Source organism: Dreissena polymorpha, chromosome 4 (genome assembly GCF_020536995.1).
Source record: "Dreissena polymorpha isolate Duluth1 chromosome 4, UMN_Dpol_1.0, whole genome shotgun sequence".
In the NCBI taxonomy this organism is placed as follows: domain Eukaryota; kingdom Metazoa; phylum Mollusca; class Bivalvia; order Myida; family Dreissenidae; genus Dreissena; species Dreissena polymorpha.
The window spans coordinates 14765711-14788456 of record NC_068358.1 but is presented as its reverse complement, the minus strand read 5'-3'; the positions used below and the strand labels follow the sequence as shown (position 1 = coordinate 14788456).

Sequence of the window (22746 nt, the reverse complement as noted above, 5' to 3'; positions counted from 1 at the left end):
CCAGAAATTATCCAGAACTCCTGCAATCCTAAACAGTTGATTTTAATCTGAATGTTTTGGCCAATGAATTGTTCATGGTTTAGTGTTGAACTGTTGTATTTGAGATGGAAATGTAAGGCAGATACAAGAGTTTTAATTTACCCCTTATGATGAAGCTGTCTGTTTAATATGTCCTATGTTCAGGTCAACTTCAAAGTGAATGTTCTACGATTAAAAGCATGTCATGCCACAATTAGACTTACAAATTAAAACAAAAAAATGCAGGTATATGTCTTTTATATTGTGTACATTATTATTATTGAGTCATGTATTGTAAAATGAAATCAGCATTTGTTAATATTTATAAAAGAATATTAAATACCTTGTACTGATTTTTAATGCAGCCTGTAGAAAGAAACGGAATAAAGGTGAAGACATCTGCATGTTAACACAATACATTAACTGTCATACTCTGTAACCAAAGAGCTCTAAATGTATCTAAATATAGTCCTGGTACTTTTTCAATATCTGCTCTGACCTTGACACCAAATGCATGCCAGACTGGCATATTGCGTGTTCAACTTTGTATTATATTCTGTAACAATCACTGAAATGAGCCGTGCTCAAGGAAAACAGGGCTAAATGCATGTGGATAAAGTGTTCACACAGGCTCATCAGGGACAACAATTTCTGCTTTTATAGTATCTTTTGTTTAACTCTTTAAGTGCTGGAACCGAAATTTGAAGGCCTTTGCAAACAGTTTGGATCCAGATGAGACGCCACAGAACGTGGCGTCTCATCAGGATCCAAACTGTTTGCTATTCTGATAGTATTCTTTGAAAAAAAATGGAAGAAAATGCTAATTTTAGAAATTCAGCAGACAACATTTTAGCAGATGACAAATTTGCCAGCATGCAAAGGGTTAAAGGAAGTCTTGGTAGCAAAAATTCAGTAAAGCGGAAAGTTTTTGCCCTGATTGGCTTATTGACGCATATACATTAAGTCACATTTTTACCCAGAGTGAGGTTCATTTAAAATAATAGTGCAGTATCCTGCTTGCTCTCAGGGGTTCTAATGGCTCCTGTAAGTTTACATGCACTGACATTACTACTGAAATAACAACAGTATGCTTGTCATTATAATTGTACATCTTATATGGTGTAGCCATGCTGTGTGGTCTTCACTTGGGGACTTTTCTAACGCATCACTTTTCAAACTTGAATATCTCAGTTATGAGTAAAGATATTGATTTAAAATTTAACATACGATCATTTGACTACATTCTATGCAAGCTCATGATAAAATCATTCATCCATGATGATTGGACACTTAAGCACGTGGGGTAGGTGTGGTTCCATATTTTTGCACGTGGAAATGTTAAAACGCGATTTAATTCTAGTTTTATTTCAATTTCATTATTTTAGGTGGGTTCTTACACAAGGAAAACATAAAATTAATTTACAAAACAATATAGCTCGTATGAATATTCAAGAGCGCACTTTGCATTTTACAGGCTACCTGTCCCACTTGCTAAAGCGTCTGATTGTCACGGATGAATGATTTTATCGTTAGCTTGCACATATTGTAGTCAAATGATCACATGTGCAATTTTAAATAAAAATCTTTACTCATAACTGAGATATGTAAGTTTTAAGTGTTGCGTTTGAAAAATCACCAAGTGTAGTAAAAGGCGATATACATGTTATTCCAATTTAATTTCAATTTCTTAATTCTAGGATAGTTTTTACACAAGAAAAACATAACATTAATTAAATAAAAACAATAGGGCTCGTATGAATATTCAGGAGTGAAACAGCTTAATGGGCATGTTGCAAGCGGGTCAGTTATTAAGCTTTCATAAGCAAATTTACAAAGGCAATCAAAATAATAACTTTATAATTTATATGTTGCCTAGTATATTAAAATGTGTAGAATAGTATGTTAGCTCAGTTTCTAAATAAAAAAGGACATCCTGTATATTTAACAATGTGATCAACCAATAAAATGATATTTCAACGAAATTTTAACCATTCGGTCAGAGAAGAAAATACAAACCTTGTTTTAATTTTATTTGAAGTATGATTTACATGCTTGGCCTTACCTCAATTTGTTATGTTTTCTTATTTCTAGGGTCTGCAAAAAATGGTAGGAATGGAAAGTTATTGCAGAGGAATGTTTGGGTTGTGTTTTGATGATTCAGTTATTTTAAGTTGCAGTTGCTTGTTATCTCCCCTAGACTAATTTTGTTTATGTTCATGATTCTTTGGCCTGGTAGTTGGTTTTCCAAGTTTTGATGGGCTCTTATGATGTGGTATTAAGTTGTTATTTTGTTGATATGCTTCTTATAGAAAGATCTTTGCATTTAGAGGCACATTGGAGCCTTGTTGTGGGAAAACTGGTAATATATGAGTGCCATCCCAGATTACACTTTTGGAACTAGCGACACTTCACTCACATGCATATGGTCCCGTTTACCCAGAATGAGGCAAGGTTTATGCCTTTAGAGGAATATTTGAGCCTTGTTCTGGGAAAACTGAGCTTAATGCATGGCCATTAAATGTTGTCCCAGATGCCTGTGCACTATGCACAGGCTTTTAGGGGATTAAACTTCCTGCCTAGACTGGATTTTTGTTAAGAAGAAACCTCCTTTAAACGAAAAATTCCATAAAAGCGCTAAGTGTCGTCCTTGATTAGCCAGTGCGCACTGCACAGGCTAATATGGGATGACACTTTGTGCACGTGAGCCCAGTTTTCCCAGAATGAAAGTTATTGGATTATGCATGCGGCTCTTTCCATTCTGTATACATCCTTGATGTTGTTAGTTAAGGTACCCTTATTATCGTAGATAGATACTGTTTTGATGTACAAGTACCCGGTTAATTTCCAATGTTTTTAGAAATATAAAGCATATATAATATATGGACTAACTCAATCAACTATTCTTCGTTCTGTATTATATATTGATATTTGCTTAACTATAAAACTATTTTGAACCAATAGTGTTAAGAACATTTATGACATAAACTCTGTGGACTATTCTAAATCCCTTATATAATAATTGTTTTAAATCATTATATGATATGATTTTCACGATGTTTTGTTTCATATTTTGTTAAGATTTCACAATTAATATTTGTTTGCTTGCAATTAGTTGTACGACAAGCAGATAACAAAAATTTCTCTAAAGATAATGATTTAAAGTTTCATTATTCCTTTACTTAAAATTCTTGTAGTGAAATAGTGTACCACAATATGTTAATAATACTTGAGTGCATATCTTAATTATTAGCCTCTTCTTTGTTGCTTTATATGTGTTCTAATTTATTTAGTTAAAATAATTTTACATTCCACTACTGTATAAACAACTTAAGACTTACATTCAGTCCTATTTTGTATGGATTACACATTGTATGTACTTTTCTGCTGAAGCCTGGGCCCATATTCATCTCAAGAAATTCTTAGACCTCAGAATAAAGATGGTTTCCATAAAAAAATACCCCAGTGTTGGCATTTATATACATACTTAAAACAGTGCTTATTTGTCTTTATTAAAGTAGCATTATATAACTAAACATGTTTACTGCCATAATAGGCTTGACTTTCAATAAGTATGAGTACATTTAAGTTTTCAGAACATTCTTTAAGACTTGAATAAGGGCCCTGCTTGATATGCATCCTATGTTATCATATGTAATATGGAAGTATGCAAACATATGGCAGGAAATACATATAACTCTGTATATTATAATACATATAGATATATCAGGAGGTTTGTACTGTCATGAATATTTTCAAGCATCTTATACATCACATAAATAAATATAATCAATAAGCTTTTCTAACAAATCTTGTTTACAAATCCAGAAAAAACATGCTGGTTTCTAATTTTTAGTAAGATCCTTCTATTAATTAACAAAAATACAAATTTGACATATTACTAAATATAAATCATTACTTAGTTGACATTGAAATAAGTTTTGAAGCAAACTGAAGTGCTGTCATCGCTAATTGCTATAATTACATTTTGGTATAGTTAGGTTTGCAATGACCTAAACTATTTATATTGGCAAACATTACTCACTGAAAAAATGTCCTAGATGTATATTCTTATTGCCCAGTTTTGTTTGTGTGCATTCACAAACGTTATGGTATTGTGATTGCATAGATATATTTGAAAGCTAGCGTTAGGTCAAATCAACTAAATTTAAATACTAACAATTATATATTCATCATAACAGATTTGTAAAATATTCATGCATAAATGTCACAGTGTCTGATTAAAAAGTCTGATAAATTATAAAATGATTGATCCTCACTCTAAGTGCATGTGTGTAAAGTGTCATCCAGATTAGCTTGTTCACTGCGCACCAGCTAATCAGGGACGACACATTCCACTTTTACCGTATACGTGCGCTTATAAGACGCCCTCGGTTATAAGACGCACCCCGACTTCGGACTTTATAATGGGTGGTTTTGAGACTGACTCGTGTGTAAGACGCGGTCAAATTTTTACCGTATTCATCGGCCAGAAAATGGCCGAAAAATGGCAGAATGTTAAAGAAAATCATCAATTAGTAAAACATTGAGAATTTTTCAAACTCGCACTGCATACAATTAGTAATTCACGCAAGTCTGAAAAATAAAACAATCAAACAACAAAGTAAATAATATTTGTTTATTTTATGATATATAAGTGGGTTTTAATTTATTTTCAAGTATTATTCATGCAATAAAAATAATTATCAAATTGACAAAATTTCTAACAATTGCGTATTAATCATTTGCCCTAACAATTGCAAACAATTGCAAACATATTACGTTCGTAATATCAATGCACAAGCAAAATTGATCGTGTCAGTCATCTTAATTGTATTGTTTGACAGGTATTGAACTCTTATAGGCAGACATTTTGAAAGCGTTTAGTTTTATTACCTAGATTCTTCAAATTTTACGCCCATTGTCTATCAACAATAGGTAACGCTTACTTTCAGAAAATTAGCCAATCGCGTGATAGAGTGATAGACTCCGAAGCGCAGATCGAAATCACGTGTCAAGAAGAAAGCCATATTGGGATAATTGCATGCGGTCGCTCTTTGCTCCCGTCCTTGTTGGCCCCTAATAAATAATGTGTCATCGGCATTAGTGGGTCGTCTGAAAAAACGTGTTTATTTAACAATTGACAGTTGCAAACTGGTAACTTATTTCAGAGGATACCCTAATTGCCAATTATGTCTTAATTGAAAATTAACGACGTGGAACAAAGACCATCAGGTGATACAAACTTGTCAAATAGCATTTGTAATCGGCAGCGTGTTTATTAAACAATTGACAGTTTCAAACTGAGAATTGATTTTGCTGTTGATTTAAGCATGTTGGCATCGTGTTGCCGCTTACACAAGTATACTATAATGGCCAATTTATATGGCAGTTAACGACGTCGCGCGCAGACAATCAGGTGATAAAAACTTTTCAAGAATAATCACGGACAATATAACGTCTTACGCCCCAAAAATAACAAAATTCAAATTACAAATAGTAGACAACAAAATCAGTAACAATACATTTTATTACAAATAAATCTGTAACTGAACATAGCGTTCCGATACACGGTACGGGCCAATACAGACTTTAAAGAAAATGCAAATGGCTCCGCGATGATTCAAAACAACTGACAAGTGTCCAACTTGGCTAGCATAAGCCCAGTAAACTCGATATTTTGAAAAAATTTGTTTATTTTCACCAGTATCTCGCTTATAAGACGCGACCCCAACTGTAACTTATTAATTTAAGTCTTAAACATGCGTCTTATAAGCGCACGTATACGGTATGTGTTTTCAGTTAAATGAAGTCTCTTTGTAGGGAAAATCTAGTTCAGGTGGAAAGTGTTTTCCCTGCTAAGCCTGTATGGACTGCACAGGCTAATCAGGGATGATACTGTGTGCATTTACATCAAACCCCCCATGCTCCCAGAGCAACACTCAATTGCACTGTGAGTGATAATGAGCTACACACTGCATACTCACCTTCCTCTTCTCGGGTATTTCCAGGCTATCACTGGGATGCGTCCGACTGGGCCCCGGAGAAGTCTCTTCCCAACATCAGTGAGCTACCTGCGGGCGAGTGCCCAGATTCTCCCGGGTCAGGAAGCCCGCATAGCAACGAATCCAACACCAACGTTTATGTGACCAGGAACAGCGGCCACTACATGGCTGACTGGGAATTCATGGAGTCAGAATATGTCGGTTATTCAGAATCCACAGAGACTGATACGGAAAATATTCCTGATATAGATCTACCAAACTACGAGAAACTTTTAGCTGAGCAGAGTCGACTATTGGAGGGGTATGAAAGTAGGAATATTAACGTTCACATCCACCCGAACTATTACCTGCCCCTGAACTCGAGTTTCACGAGCACTCACAGCGCAGAGGAAGGTCCGCGCCAGGAAATCTGGCCTCCTCCGCCAGCCTACGCTGTGAACGGTCTTGACAGCACTGCAAGTGACTCCAGCCACACCACCAGCTCAGAAGATGACAACGAATCTGTCTTACACTATGGCTTCCCTGTAAACCAGAACAATATCAACCGCTTGTCCATGATCACCACCGACAGCGAGTTTGATCATCGTCGGCTGTCAGCTGCTTTCACGACGGACAGTGACTTCAATGATGGTGATAACAACCATGGTGAGGTTGTGGATGATATGTCTGAAATTTCTGGTCTGTGTGAGCTAGAAGACAGTGAGGCAAACATCAGCGATGATGAAAACACGCCCCTTCAGACAGACAAGCGGATAACAGAAGTTTAGATTGATAGTGTTGGGCTTGTTTTTTGTGTGACAGGATAATCAATTATATTTTCATAAATTTGGGGTCAATATTGACTCTTGGGAACAAATTATAACAATCATTGCTTTTTTGACAAACTATTCATCTGCTTAGCATATGATCACAGTTTATTCCTGGTACATAGCTTGCATAGTGGTTTGGAATCAGGAGCCTTACTTAAGTAAAATTGAGCTAAATGCAGGTGCATAAAGTGTCATCCCAGATTAGCCTGTGCATTTTTCACAGGCTAATCAGGAACGACAGTTTCTGCATGGACTGCATTTACATTTAGAAAAGAACTTTAAACAAAAAATTTCATAAAGGCGGAAAGGGTTGTTCCTGATTATCCTGTGAGGACTTCACAGGCTGATCTGGGATAAAATTTGATGTACATGCATTAAGCCCTGTTTTCCCAGAGCATGTCTCAATGTGTAATAGCTAAACTGTATTAGGAAAAGTATGAATTACATACACCTTTATTATTACAAGTATGTCTGAATACTTTGATGAATTAAATACAAAATGGAATTATTGGTATGATCATTAGATTAGGGCTTGAAGTATACTATAAGTATTAGGGCTTAGCTTTTTAAAATGTGATGTTCATTGAAGTATGAACTTTTTAGTCATGTGGTGCTTTTTATTGTGTCTTGTATGGCGATATATCATAGATTCATCTTCAAAATCACTTTAATTCACTCATTGAACATTATTTAAAAAATACTTTTTGTACTATATGACTTTGTTATATGATGTTTAAAATGTATTTTTGTATTGTTGCAGTATTTTGTTGATATTTTGTGTTGTTATAACCTGGTTTCAGTAAATCAACCCAGGATCCAAATGATCCTATAGGAAGTTGTGCCTAACACAGTCATGTTGTGATCCTCTTTAACAGTCAGAACTGTCCAGAGTCCTGACTACCCTACACTTCAGTCCATTTTTACCAGTATGCCAAATGGATAATAAAACAGACATCCTGACCTTTAACATCAAGGTCATCTGTCACCCCCAACATGTTTTTCCCTCTCATAATTTTAAACATCAGACTCTGGACCTTCTGCTAAATAGTAAAATATATTATGATATAATTTCTACCTGCTTCATGCCTTATGATTTAAAGTCATCAACTAGAAATTATAAAGATACCGGACCAATGTGTTAATACCTGTTCACTAGGGTAAATCTTTTGAGTTTTTCAATTAACAATATATTGTTTATTGTCCAAAAACCCTGATTGCTGCTAATATGTATTTCTCTGTAAGGTATTTATCCATGGGTCTAAAAATGTGCTCAATTTATCTGGCATTGTAACATAGTCCTGGTCTTAAAGTTTTGGTATATTTTAAATTAATATTTGAATTTATTTTATGCTTTCCGGTGGTTTATAGAGAAATATCAGTGAAATAAAATTGGTATTCCATTGTTTTAAACAGTGAAAAATAACAATGAAAAATATCGATATTTTTCACTGTTTTACTGTGAAATGACGTTATTTTTTCGACGAAATGACGTCATTAATCCAGCGAAATCATCCAGTTAAACTCATTTACAATGTAAATAAACGGTAAAAAGCATAAAATAAAAAGAAAATTTGTTGGATTCGATGGAATATCGATTTTATTTCACCCGTGATCATAGAAAATATATATTTTCACTCAAATAAAATCGATATTCCACCGAATCCAACAAATATCCTCTATTTATCTGAATTTTGTTTATTGGTAATTTATATCATTTTCCTTTTTCTCATGCCAGTATGTTGCTTTTAAAATTAAGTTAATAAGTTAATGACCAGTTACAATGATATCAACGTTTATAGTCTTGCCACAGCCCGAAGTGTTTTGGATTGTGGAGGATGTAAACATGTCTGACAGAAAATATAAGTCTTTCAATGAAGCTCAATCTAAATACCCCTTCATGTAAGATAGATGTGGGGTGATTAATATTGGCTGAAAAGTGTAACCTCTAGATTAAAGTTTCTGTTCTTGATTTTCACAAACGCTCTGACCTCAGATTACACATTTGTGATGTTGTGAAACAAAAGTGCTTCCAATACATTGTCTTATTGATGTTGAAATTATGTGTATGGCTGTACGGACATATCTGTTGGCATTTTTCAGATGTATTTTTTACTTTATAGTTTGAAATATGTTCAGCACGATTTTATAATTGCAGTATACCAGTATTACCAATAGGTAATTCATGGAAGGAATCATTATGATTAAATATTACTCTTATAATTCAGTTGATTTTCCATTCTGTTGTTTCCTAAATTTCATTTTGAAAATTTCAATTGCCTCCAATGAAAATGTTAATTCCTGGAAGTTTGCCTTCAATATTATCATTTGTAAAATTATGTTTACATGTATATAACATATGTCACATCAGATCCTATGTATTCAGATCTAAAACAGAGAATTTCAATTGGTTGCGATAGTCCAAACCTATTGTACAAGAAACTTTCCTTCTCCTTGTGACCATGAATATAATTGAAAAATTATGAACATAAGTTATAAAATGTAAATAAAATACATTATAAACATTTTATGTTTGTGACTTGAGACTTTTTAATTTTGATGTTTTAAACTTTCTGTAAATATATTATTGTGCATTTTAGCAACATTGATTTAAAACTCATTACTTAGCAATATGTTGCTAAGGTGTAGTTTAACATGTGTGAATTATGAGAATTACGTTGTGATGTGTCCTTGTAAAGTATTTTAGTTAACCTTAAGTTTAAAATTATAATTGTAAATTGGGAAGTTTTATTTTGTAATATCTTTTTAGATCTGATATATAGCAATTAAGGTTGTGTTAGAATTGTGCATTTGTTGTTTAAATTATAGTTTGTACATGTTCTTATATGTTGTTTTGTTAATTATTCACCAATTGTGTTTTCCAAATTGCAACTGTACGTAGAATTCATCTCTATTAATTTTAACACAAATGTGATATCCTAATAGTTCTCATGATTAAGGAATTATTTAATTATTTGCATTAATAATATAACAAATGTGAGGAGTGGTTTTGCTTCGTTTTAGAAGAGCATGTATTGAAATCATGTGTATATGTTAAGATTGAAATAAACTGTTGTGAATTATAACAAATATTTTTACTGTAAGGAATGTCCACTTTGTACAGTTGCAATCGGGAAAACATGATAATGTTGTTGAGAATATGGTTAAAAATTATAAAACTATAAAAATGTTTTGATGCAAAACAAAATGAAACAAAGATAGGTATGTGTTTGTTCTTCATTTAAATCGATTCTATTGCCACCCCATGCACAAACAGTTGAACTCCACTATTTCGAACATCGTCAATTGGAATTAATCGCTATTTCGAACTTTTCCCGGTCACGATTATTTCCTTATTTATTTGAGTGAATTTAGCAAGAAAGGTTAAACAACATAGTTTGATATATAATCACGAATATTTATTAATATGAAGCAGAAATAAAAAAGTCATAACATGAACTAAAATATATCAATATTTAGACGTGTTCAAATATTTACAGGTCTATTACATTTATTCTTTGGTATCGGTCGCTCATGTTTATTTTGAGTGATTTTTCCCTCCCTTTTCAGTTTGTTCTAAGAAGGCAATACTTTAAGCAAAGGCACATGGTTCTATATTGCATCATATAGATCATAGGAGAGCAAATACAAGAGTGTATCATATGCATCCTTTATTGAATTGTAAGGGTAGAATATTCACAATGTGAAGACAAACACTCTTTAAAAGAACAAAGGTAGCCGCGGTAATTTTTTGAGAAAAATTAGAAAAGTGTTTACTAGAGTGGTCCTAAAATAACTGCATGTATCCAAAGTCAGAAAGACATTTTCATAGCTCAAACAGGTACAGCGTAATTGTAAATGAACCAATCCTACCTCCGAGGTGGTGCTTAAGACCAGATGTTTTGCAAATTCACACACATCTATATATTTATTTATTTTTTAGCTCACCTGATCACAACGTGCTCATGGTGAGCTTTTGAGATCGCCTTTTGTCTGTCGTGCGTCGTCAACATTTTGCCTTCTGAACACTCTAGAGGCCACATTTATTGTCCAATGTTCATGAAACTTGGTCAGAATATTTGTCCCAATGATACCTCGACTGAGTTCGAAACTGGGTCAAAAACAAGGTAGTTTCGGTTGCTTACAAAACATGGCCACCATGGGGTGGGACATGTTTCCTTATATAATGCTATATATGGCTTTAGTAAAACCTTGTTAACACTCTAGTGGCCACATTTATTGTCCGCTCTTCATGAAACTTGGTCAGAAGATTCATCCCAATAATATCTTGGACGATTTAAAAAATGATGCCGGTTGCTTGAAAAACATGGCTGCCAGGGGGCGGGGCATTTTTCCTAATATGGCTTTAGTAAAACCTTGTTAACACTCTAGAGGCCACACTTATTTTCCGATCTTCTGATGAAACTTGGTCAGAAGATTTGTCCAAATGATATCTTGGATGAGTTCGAAAATGGTTTTGGTTGCTTTGAAAACATGACCACCAGGGAGCGGGGCATTTTTCCTAATGTGGCTATATATGACTTTTGTGAAACCTTAATAACACTCTATAGGCCACATTTATTGTCCAATCATCATTAAACTTGGTCAGACAATTTGTCCCAATGATATCTTGAAAGAGTTCGAAAATGGTTCCTGTTGGTGGAAAAACATGGCCGCCAAGGGGGCGTGGCATTTTTCCTTATATAGCTATAGTAAAACCCTGTAAACACTAGAAGCCATATTTATTGTACGATCATCATGAAACTTTGTCAGAAGATTTGTCCCAATAATATATATGACAAGTTCGAAAATGGTTCCAGTTGCTTGAAAAACATGGCCACCAGTGGACGGGGCATTTTTCCTTATATGGACTTATGAATCTTAATGAAACTTTTCAGTATATTTGTTTAAATGATATCTTGGATGTGTATGAAAATGGTGGCTGCCAGGGTGTTCACTAGTCATGAAAGTTGGTAAGAATATTTTGTTCTAATGACATCTTGGGCTGCACAGAACAGGTCAGTTCATTTGAATCTCAGGTGAGCGACTTTGTGCCTTTCAGGCCCTCTTGTTTTATTAACTCGCCTGAGCACAACGTGCTCATGGTGAGCTTTTGTGATCGCCTTTTGTCCCTCTTCCGTCGTCAACATTTTGCCTTGTGAACACTCTAGAGGCCACAGTTATTTTCTGATCTTCATGAAATTTGGTCAGAACATTTGTCCCTTTGATTCCTCGACTGAGTTCGAAACTGGGTCAAAAACTAGGTCACTAGGTAAAAAAAAAGATAAAAACTTGTGAACACTGTATAATTCACATTTGATGCCCAATCTTTATGTAATTTTGTCAAAATGTTTGTCTAAATGATATGTTGGTTGAGTTCAAAAATGGTTCCGGTCCGTTGAAAAACATGGCTGCCAGGGGTTGGGGCAGTATTCCTTATATGGCTATAGAGAAACCTTGTGAACACTCTAGAAGTCACAATTTTTGCCCAATCATCATGAAACTTGGTTAAAACATTGGTTTCATAGATATCTCGGACGAGTTTGAAAATGGTTCAGATCGGTGAAAAAAACATGGCCGCCAGGGGGGGCGGGGTAGTTTTCCTTATATGGCTATAGTAAAACCTTGTTAACACTCTAGAGGCCACATTTAACGTCCAATCTTCATGAAATTTTGTCAAAAGATTGGTCTGTAAGATATCTTGGATGAGTTCGAAAATGGTTAGGTTTGCTTGAAAAACATGGCTGCCAAGGGGCGGGGAATTTTTCCTTATATTGCTATAGTTAAACCTTGTGAACACTCTAGAGGCCACATTTAACGTCCAATCTTCATGAAATTTGGTCAGAAGATTGGTCTCAATGATATCTTCGATGAGTTTGAAAATGGTTACGTTTGCTTGAAAAACATTGCTGCCAAGGGGCGGGGCATTTTTCCTTATATGGCTATAGTAAAATCTTGTTTACACTCTAGAGGCCACATTTATTGTGCGATCTTCATGAAACTTGGTCACAAGATTCATCCCAATAATATATTGGACAAGTTAAAAAATGATGCCGGTTGGTTGAAAAACATGGCCGCCAGGGAGCGGGGCATTTTTCCTTATATTGCTATAGTTAAACCTTGTGAACACTAGAGGCCACATTTATTTTCCGATCTTCATGAAATTTGGTCAGAAGATTGGTCTCAATGATATCTTGGATGAGTTTGAAAATGGTTACGGTTGCTTAAAAAAAATGGCCACCAGGGGGCGGGGCATTTTTCCTAATATGGTTATATATCATGCTTTTATCCGATCATCATGAAACTTGGTCAGATTTTTTGTCCCAATGATATCTTGGATGAGATCGAAAATAGTTCCGGTTGGTGGAAAAACATGGCCGCCAAGGGGGCGTGGCATTTTTCCTTATATAGCTATAGTTAAACCTTGTTAACACTCTAGAAGCCGTATTTATTGTACGATCATCATGAAACTTTGTCAGAAGATTTGTTCCAATGATATGGACAAGTTCGAAAATGGTTCAAGTTGCTTGAAAAACATGGCCACCAGTGGGCGAGGCATTTTTCCTTATATGGACTTATGAATCTTCATGAAACTTTGTCAGTATATTTGTTTAAATGATATCTTGGATGTGTATGAAAATGGTTCTGGTCTATTGAAAAACGTGGCTGCCAGGGTGTTCACTAGTCATGAAAGTTGGTAAGAAAATTTTGTTCTAATGACATCTTGGGCTGCAAAGAACTGATCAGTTCCTTTGAATCTCAGGTGAGCGACTTTGGGCCTTTCAGGCCCTCTTGTTTATTCATCATATTTTGCATCACTTTAAGAAGCGGACAATGTAGTGTGTTGTCATCAACAAATGGACAGAAATATACAATCCCAACTCATTTGGAAAAGTGAGGACCTTTAAACGTTTTGGCATGGTAGAGTTTTTAAAAGGCACAGCATCATAAACTACATAAAACGATTGCATCGAACATGTACATGTTGTTGCCTGCACAAAAACATTTCTCTTAAACAGAATGAGCCCATGACAATGATGTGGCGCTAAGGACAGGAGAGGCCTATGCCCAATATGTGAATTAACGGTCGTAAGGCAATAACATAATCACACTTTAAACATATTTTATTTCCAAAAGCATGACATTTATACATATTTTTACATTTGGTCCATACATAAATAATGGAAAAATGGCTAGACCTAAAGTTCTACAACATTATTGGGAGTCTTTCCCTTGGGAAAGTTTTAACTTATAACGGTGAGAGATAAACAAAAATTAAATGATGTAATTTACAACGAACACAGTAGAGAATACCAAACACAATGCATGAATAATGATTTCATTAGAGATATGAGTATTCTAGTTTATATTAGTTAATATTGTCCATATCATCATCCACACAATGTCCAAACTGACAGTAAGATGTAAACTTGGTAAGCTGAGGTTGCACCAGAATAAGCATAATTCATATTTTAAGATCTGCAATAATAAAAAGCATATAAATGACTGATTCCTTAAAAGCAACCTTCTACAAACACATAGAACATACATCACACAATGGAGACCACCAATTGTCTACAATGTATTTCCATTACAATCAATATGATATGCGCTCTTTTTCTCAATTGATACTTTTCAAACTTGTTATTTGTGAAAATAACACAAACGATTATTAATCAATTTACATTATCAATTAAAATACTCTAGTTTCGTTCAGAATTCACTCTAAACCCTCCAGATTTTGCACAGAGATTAGAGCATAGTAAATGTTCTAAATTCAAACATTAATATAAAGTAACATGCTTTTTAATAACTAGATCATACATGTTGTATTAATTATAGTATTAATTGTCATGACAATAGTATCAAAAACATGGATTAACTAAGCTGGTTACATGCTTATCTCTTCCTTGGCATTCCTGCTTCATCAAGCGCGTAAACTGTTGTCCAGCCTGTAACATACTACATTTTTCTTTAACTACATAATTCTGTTTTTTTAACAAAACATCGGTGTCATCCTCATAACTTTGCATAGGATATTCTTATTCTTAGTTACAGGATGCTAAACACATATAAGGTAAAAACATGCAGAGTGTAAGCCATATGATACCTGATAATAATGAGCACTTGTTTTGTTGCTCGCACTTTTCGGTCTTGCTGGATCTGTATTTTTAGCTGCAACACATGACCGATAGCATGTAGCTTAAGAAAACAATTAATATATTTTCTATTTCATCATGAGCACAATCATTAATATGGACATCCACTTAAATTTAAAATAAGAATAAAAACATTAACATGTATACTCATAAACATAGCGTACACACTCCACTATCAACAAGCCGTGGCCAGTGTCTAACAGACATCCGACCGTCTCAACCACTTGTTACAGGGAGCTCCCAAACGTGGCTACCTCATATGGTTCGACCCCCGACTCGCTAACAGACTATTTCCAGTATCTGACCACCTACAGGTTATACAGACGTCTGCCGTTTTAGCAGTAGTACGTAATATATCCCTGAGGGTCACCTTTCGGATCTGGGCCACAGTATTTGCGACCTCACCCACGTACGCCGGAGTATTGTCTCTCTTACTCAGGACTCGCAAGTAAAGAGAGTCAGTCTCCACCAGGAGTCGGTCTGCCGGATTCCCTCGCACAGCTGACTTTTGCACCTCATCAAAACGCGCAGCCAGACCTGAGATGCTAAAGTAGCATCGAGGGAATGCGTCGGACCAACTCAGAACCTGATCGACGGTTCCTGTAAAACAGTGGAGGTGTATCCTTTGCGTTGGACATACGTTTTTCTGCATGAGACGGAGGGCCAGGGCACTAGCCTCACAAGAGTACGTGTCCCTCCCCCGAATATGCAAAATCACTAGCCGCCTAGGGCAAGCCAGCTCTAACAGCCCTACAAACATCTCCTCCTGCCTACCCCACTCTCGTTCAGGCACAGACCGGTCTCTCCAAGCGCTACCACCCCCTGCTTCCTCATTTCTCGCTCCACCAGTCCTACCACTCCTTTAACGTCCCTAAGAAGCGCCTTAGGATGCACTCCGACAGCCGACCCGAAGCCAGCGACACTGGGCTATGTCATTGGGTAGTTGGGTGGATCGCAGAATACTGCAATACCCCCACATACCCGCACTGGTACCTCAGGCGATGGCCCCACGGAATGCCCCACCAACGCCTCAATGGAACCAACCTTGGTCGCCTTACAACTGCGGTCCAAGTGAAAGTGGCTGTCGAATGCGATAAGTTCCGCATTCCTAGCCGAAATCCACTCACGGACAACAGGTGCGGTTTCCACCTCATCACACCATTCATACTCATTCACAACAGACCCGGGCTCTGGAATCGACTCTGCCACTTGAGCCAACGCCATCACCTGGGCCCCTTTCGCTGCACAGCTGGCTGGCTCGGGTCTCTGAATCAAATCCATCGCTGGACTCGAAACAGTCGCCTGAGCCACTACAACCACACTCCCTGGGTCAACTCAGTTGTCCAAGTCGACCCAGTTGTCTGGACCGCCATACACCACTCTGGTCCGGGTCTCTGCATCAACTCAGTTGCCTGAGTCGACACAGTCGCCTGGACTGCCACACAGCAATCTGGCCCTTACGGGCTCTGCCACTTCATCCATTGGCCGTGCAATGCCGGTCTCCTCCGCAATTACCTGGACTAGATTAGCCGCCAAAGGAGAATCAACCTCCATCTCTTCTTAATCAGAGATGATGATGATAACCCCTTGTTCGGGGCAAACATTGACCGCAGCCTCCGCCAACCTCACTGGCGACACAGGGAAGTCGAGTGATGATGGCTGCGAGACCATGGTGGCCTTCCCTTCAGGCTCGACCTTTACCTCCACCGACATCACTGGAACAGCAAGGAATTCCAGGGATGTCGGATTAGAGACAAGTGCCTTCCCCTCGGGTTCGACCTTCAACCTTCCCAAATCCGACCCCTCTGGCAACGCAAGGCAGCCCAACGATGCCGGACTGGGGACGAGCGACTCAGGTTCCACCTTAACCCTTCCCGACCTCACTGGCAACGCAGGGAAGTCCAGTGCTGTCGGGACCAGAACCAGCTTTGGCCTCGGTCCGGGTTGGTCTACCTTACCCCGGGGCCTTCCGCTAAGTGAAGCCCCCGGAGTCCTCCGCTGCTTCTCAGGACCGGTTAACACCCTCTTAATGAACGAGTCACTAAGAATTTGGTGACCGTACTTCCTGACCTCTGCTACAAAACCTAAACGCCCTTTCCTCCTGGCCAAACTTACTTAGCCTTCCACCGCCCTTTCTACCCGTCCATGGTCCAAGGGCAACATCGTCCCCAGCTCAATGATCAGGTCCCGCCCCGAACTCCAGAGCGTTCCCCGACCGCTGGCCTCCTCAACCTCCGTTAACATGTCACGACCATCAATGCGGCAAACCACACGTGGCGTTCTACAAAACATCACAAATTTATAATATACTGTGCATGAGCTTTATGATCTACCGGCATACACGATGAATATAGACCTAACCTGTCCTACAACTTGGACATGTATACAGATCTTTTTAAATTTATAATATAATGTACATGTGCTTCACGATCTACCGGCATATACGATGAATATAGACCTTACCTGTCCTACAACTTGGACATGTATACAGATCTATTTCTTCACCCTGTTCCTCCGTGACTCCCACACACTTTCCATGGAACAACTTCTCACACACATCGCAAGCAATCATAAAGGAACCATCATCAATTCCCCTACACATACACTATATTTGCTCATTTTGCACCTCTTCCGCAAGACCGCAACTCTCTCGCTCTCGAACCACCCATGCAGGAGGCTTGTCCAATTTACAACTTTTTAATCGGTCATGATTCACATTGACCCGTTTCCCTCGTAATCGGACCTGGTATAGGAAATCGGTGAATTTTTTCACTACAACCCCCGGTCCAGTCCATTGTGGCAACAACTTCTGAGCTTTGCCTTTCTTCCCCGACACATTAAGCACATATACCAGGTCACCCACCCGATAGGGGTTCTGGCATAACCTCACATCATGATCCCGCTTCATGTGAGCCTGATATCCACTTAAACACTTGCGAGCGGTTTAGTGGACTAACACCATACTTTGTTCTAAATTGTGGACATACTCAGTCACAGGCTGTGCCTCATGAGGTGGCAAAGGGTAGACCAACTCAGCAGGAGTATAAACCTCTCTCCCGAGCATCATGCGGTTAGCGGTGAAACCAGTACTTCTACACACTGCTGAACGCATTGCCGCCGCTATTTGAGGTAGGTTTTCGTCCCAATTATTTTGTCGGGAACCTACATAGCAACGGACTGCATCCATGAGTGTGCGATTGTACCTTTCCACCTGACCATTGGTGCTTGGTCGATAAGCAGTTGTTCGCGTCTTATGAATGTGCAATAATTTACACACTTGTGTGAACAAAATGCTCTCAAAGTTGGTTCCCCGATCAGTCATTATTTCCATAGGTACCCCATACTTACAGAACACTTGATTTACGACTGCCTCTGCAGTCACCTCAGCTGTCTGCGAAGGTAACGGTATACATTCTACCCATTTAGTGAACTGATCCACCACCATCATCACATACCGATTTCCACGTTGCGTTAATGGCAAAGGACCTAGAAAGTCTATATGAACCCTTTCCATTGGGAGTCCAGAATGAAACTTAATCATCTCGCCATTAGCCTTACGGTTAGGTTTTTTGCTTACAGAGCAACGTGGGCAACTGGATACGTACTTGACTATGTCCTTTGACATGCGGTACCAGAAATACTTGGCCTTAACCTTTATAATGGTACGCTGTTCGCCCTGATGTCGAGACATAGGAATATCATGGTTCAGGACCAAAATCTCTTGGCGCATTTTCTAGAAACAGCTCTCCATCAGGAGGCTCTGTACCATGCAATAACCACTGGGGCAGCTCTATCAGTGCTCTCAACACCGGAGTTTTCTCCGGTTTTAACCTCTTGGATTTTAACCGGTGCTTAAGTAACAACGTTATCCACCTCGCGAATAAACCCACCCCATTGTTCTTCTGCCCGAGTACATTTTGGACAACCACCACAAGGCAAAACCTCAAGGGATACACCATGCTCATAATGGTCTCCTCCATCAACAAGCAATCGTGACAATGCGTCTGCATTTGCATGTTTCTTACCAGCACGGTGGACTATGTCCATATCGTACTGGCTCAACTCTTCCATCCAGCGAGCTATCTGCCCTTGTGGTTCCTTGAAATTCAATAACCAAGTAAGGCTACTGTGGTCAGTGCGAACCAGGAAACGTTTGCCCAACAAGAAGTGGCGAAACTGCCGCGTAAACCGCACTACCGCTAGCAATTCCTTTCGTGTGGTACAATACCGCCGCTGTTCCTTAGTCAGTGCATATGACCAATAACAGATAACCTTAGGAACCCCTGACTGTATTTGACTGAGTACCCCACCAATCGTTTTATCAGAAGCATCGGTGTCAAGCACAAAAGGGTCTTTCCGGTTAGGAAGTCCTAGGACGGGGGCGGACATCATGGCCTCCTTTAAATCAAGGAAAGCCGAGTCTTGGTCTTTTCCCAAATGGAAATCTTCATACAGGGATCCGCGACTTTGCCGCATAATCAGGTATGAACATACGGTGGTAATTCACCAGCCCCAAAAACCGCTCTGCAACTAAAGAACTGTTCGACATCGGCCAGTCAACCACCACCCTGACGTCATTTGGGGACATTCCTAAACCCTTTGGTCCTACAGTACGGCCCAAAAACTCCACCGTGTGCTGAAACAGCACACACTTCTTGGGTTTTAACTTTAGTTGGTATTGTCGCAACCTGACAAAAAAACCGTAGTGTATGCATATGTTCCGCGAATGTTTTGTTCATGGCAAGGATGTCATCCAGGAAGGCTAGAACACTGTTCCAGTTCATACTTTGCAGTACTAAGCCTACCACCCGAGAAAATGTCGCTGGTGCATTACATAAACCAAATGCCATCCGGACAAACTCGAATAGCCCATACTTAGTCGTGAAAGCAGTTTTCTTCCTGTCTGACTCCTTGATCTAAATCTGCCAATATGCTATGAGTTAGCATCCAGCTTTGAAAACCACTTCTGGTCAGCTAATATATCTATACAGTTTTCAATCAGTGGCAAATGATACACGTCCTTCACCGTGACTGAGTTCAACCCCCTGTAATCCACACACCACTTAACCGTCCCATCACGCTTTCTTACCAACACAGGTGCGGAACACCATTCTGAGTTAGAAGGCAGGATCACCCCCGCCTCTAACACTTTTTAAGATAGTTCTCTTCCTACGCTACAAAGGCGACCGGAATTCTACGCATTTTCTGCCTAATGGGCTTGGATTCCACAGTATCTATACAATGTTCCACAGCCGTGAAATTTCCCAGATCATACTTGTTTTTAGCATCCTCAAACTCCCGTAAGAACCAGCCACCTGCAACTGTTCCCCATTGCTCAAGTTTAACTTCGAACGTTCATAAAGGTCTCCGAGATGGTCCGGCACCGTGATTACTTCATCACATTGAGCCGCCTCCCGTACAACCATTATTGAAAGCAGTTCATCGGGCAATGGTCTCACTAAAAGTTCCTCCTCTGCCCTTCCAACCAATTTCCCTTGCTTCAGCCCAACATGGTGATCCGACATGTTCACCATTGGCAGCCTAAGCCCAGCTTCACTGACATGGACCGACATAGGCACTATCAGATCACAACACTCAGCCTAAATTGCAAAGGTACCTATTGGCTTTCCCAAAGAACATTTAATCATGGCTACCGAGTTGGGTGGGATAATCACAGTTCGAGCGACAGTCACATTTGCCACTCTTGCCTCGACTCACCCCCATCTTGAGACATGGGAACCACCTGGCAATTTAAACACATGGTGGCTCCCACTATGTCAATAGTGGGCCCACTATGTCAATAGTGGTGCCATGCTTTCTCACGAAATCCAGCCCGATTAACATGCAATCTTCAATAGGGGCTACATATACCCTCTCTTGAAAAACCATGTCACCCAGTTGGATAGTCACTGGTTCCACAATATAACCATTCTTCTGCAATCCTCTCCCTGCAGTCTTCATATAAACATGTTCCAACACCGGAACATCTTCCGGCAACTGAGCCACTACCCGGTCCGAAACCAAGGTAACCTCAGCCGCAGTATCGACCACAGCCTTTACAACGAGACCGTTCACCTAAACATCAACCCGGAATATCGAACCAGACCTAATCTGTCTAATTATGACGGGTAGGCCCTTATCAATGTGGATCAGGTCTGGACCCTCTACACTGACCCCTTGCCGTTTAAATCGGCAAATGACACCTTTCTACCCTCTCTTGGGGTATCACCGACCCTATCAGTTGCTGCTTTGGGACAATATCTGGCCATGTGACCCAGCTCTTTACAACGGTAACAGCGGTCACTTCTAGCTGGAGATGGTGTCCTGCTCCTAAGCTTAGGACAGTCCCTTTTGAAATGCCCCGCCTCGTTACAATTAAAACATTGCCGCCTGGATGGGGATGGAGATTGACTTCTGGTGGGTCTTGCCAACAGCTGGTCAAGCTTACCCATCAAGAGGTCCAGTTTTTCCTCCAACTTGACCACCCTTTCAACCAGTCTATTTTGAGAGGCCACCTTCACCTCGGCAACCTCTACCTGCTCCTCACATTCCACCTTTTGCACCAACTTTGGCCTTCCATACATTAACCCATGCGTATGGATGGCCCATTTAAGTTAATCAATGGCCTGTTCTATAGACCCAGGCCGCTGATTAATAACCTGCTCCCCAGCCTCTCTCTCTTTAGCCCCCATGCAGAATCTTAAAATCGATTCCTGCACCATATATTCCTCTGGCAGATCCCTAAAGGCCTTGCCAGCCAGGGTCAAAACCCTGTCCGTCCAGTCATCCACCGACTCCTCCTCGCCCTGCCTCGCTCCCGAAAAGGTTACCCTTGCCGTTTCCGGCAATTCCCGGTACCCTAACCTCCTCTCGAGTTTGTCGACTACCTCAATGTAGCCAAGCTCTACCTCTCTGTCCATCACTAAGGCATAGTATTCACTAGCCTTATCGGTGAGACAAAGACACAAGAAATCCCGCTTCTCAAAATCATCCCATTCGAAAATACCCGCGTACTTTTCGAATTTGGTCAGGAAAGCCTGCCAGCTTCCTCGACCATCAAAAACCAGTGCTTTTAGGCATGGACTGGAGCCTGGGTTTCTGTTGACCTAAAAGCATAGCTCTCTGGCCAACAGGTGTTGTAAGAGCGTTATTGGTAGCACCGCGCGCCGCATGTGTAGCATTTCGCAAAACACAACGAGGTGTTGCTCCGCTACTGCCCACCTGCGGTGTAGGTACCACCTGTGGTGCTGCAACATACCCTGACTGTACAGGTGGGATCATATATGTCATATGTGGTTGGTTTACAGGGTCAATAAATTGACCCTGGCCGCCCACCAACATATATTGCAAGTGACCCCCTTGCGAGACTGGCACCTGGGTCATTAACTGGTACTGTACCGGCTGTGGACCCTGCGCCATGGCTTGGTAATGTACTGGGTACGTCCCATTTGCCACTGGCATCTGAGTCACTGCCTGGTATTGACCAGACTGCACCCCATTGTGTACCGGCGTATGCGCCACCGCCTGATATTGCACAGGCTGCGCCTCCGTGCCCCTGCAGCCGGTGTCACAGGCACAGTCCGATACTGCACAGGCTGTTCCACTGACACCTGCTGCCACCCTGCATCCACCTTGGGCGGCGACGATTTAGGCCTCGCCCCCTGCTCATCCTCCCTAGCCTCAGGTGGATTCACATAGGACGCAGGAGGTCCACTTAGTGAGGCATATGCAATTACTGCCTTCACTTTCTCTATCGCCTCC

The 22746-nt window shown here is 39.6% G+C and overlaps 1 protein-coding gene across 2 annotated transcripts in view; it reads left to right on the top strand.

Annotated features, from left to right (window-relative positions):
• Positions 1-10047, top strand: part of LOC127879703 (protocadherin Fat 1-like) — a 197054-nt gene extending 187007 nt beyond the window's left edge. The window contains exons 35-36 of one of the 2 annotated variants that reach the window (XM_052426697.1): positions 2110-2124; positions 6027-10047. In XM_052426697.1, coding sequence (XP_052282657.1) covers positions 2110-2124; positions 6027-6787 — 776 coding nt within the window. In that variant the 3' untranslated portion in view covers positions 6788-10047. The remainder of the gene's footprint in view (positions 1-2109; positions 2125-6026) is intronic. The other variant, XM_052426698.1, reaches the window with a different exon arrangement.
• The last annotated feature ends 12699 nt before the right edge of the window (positions 10048-22746 follow it).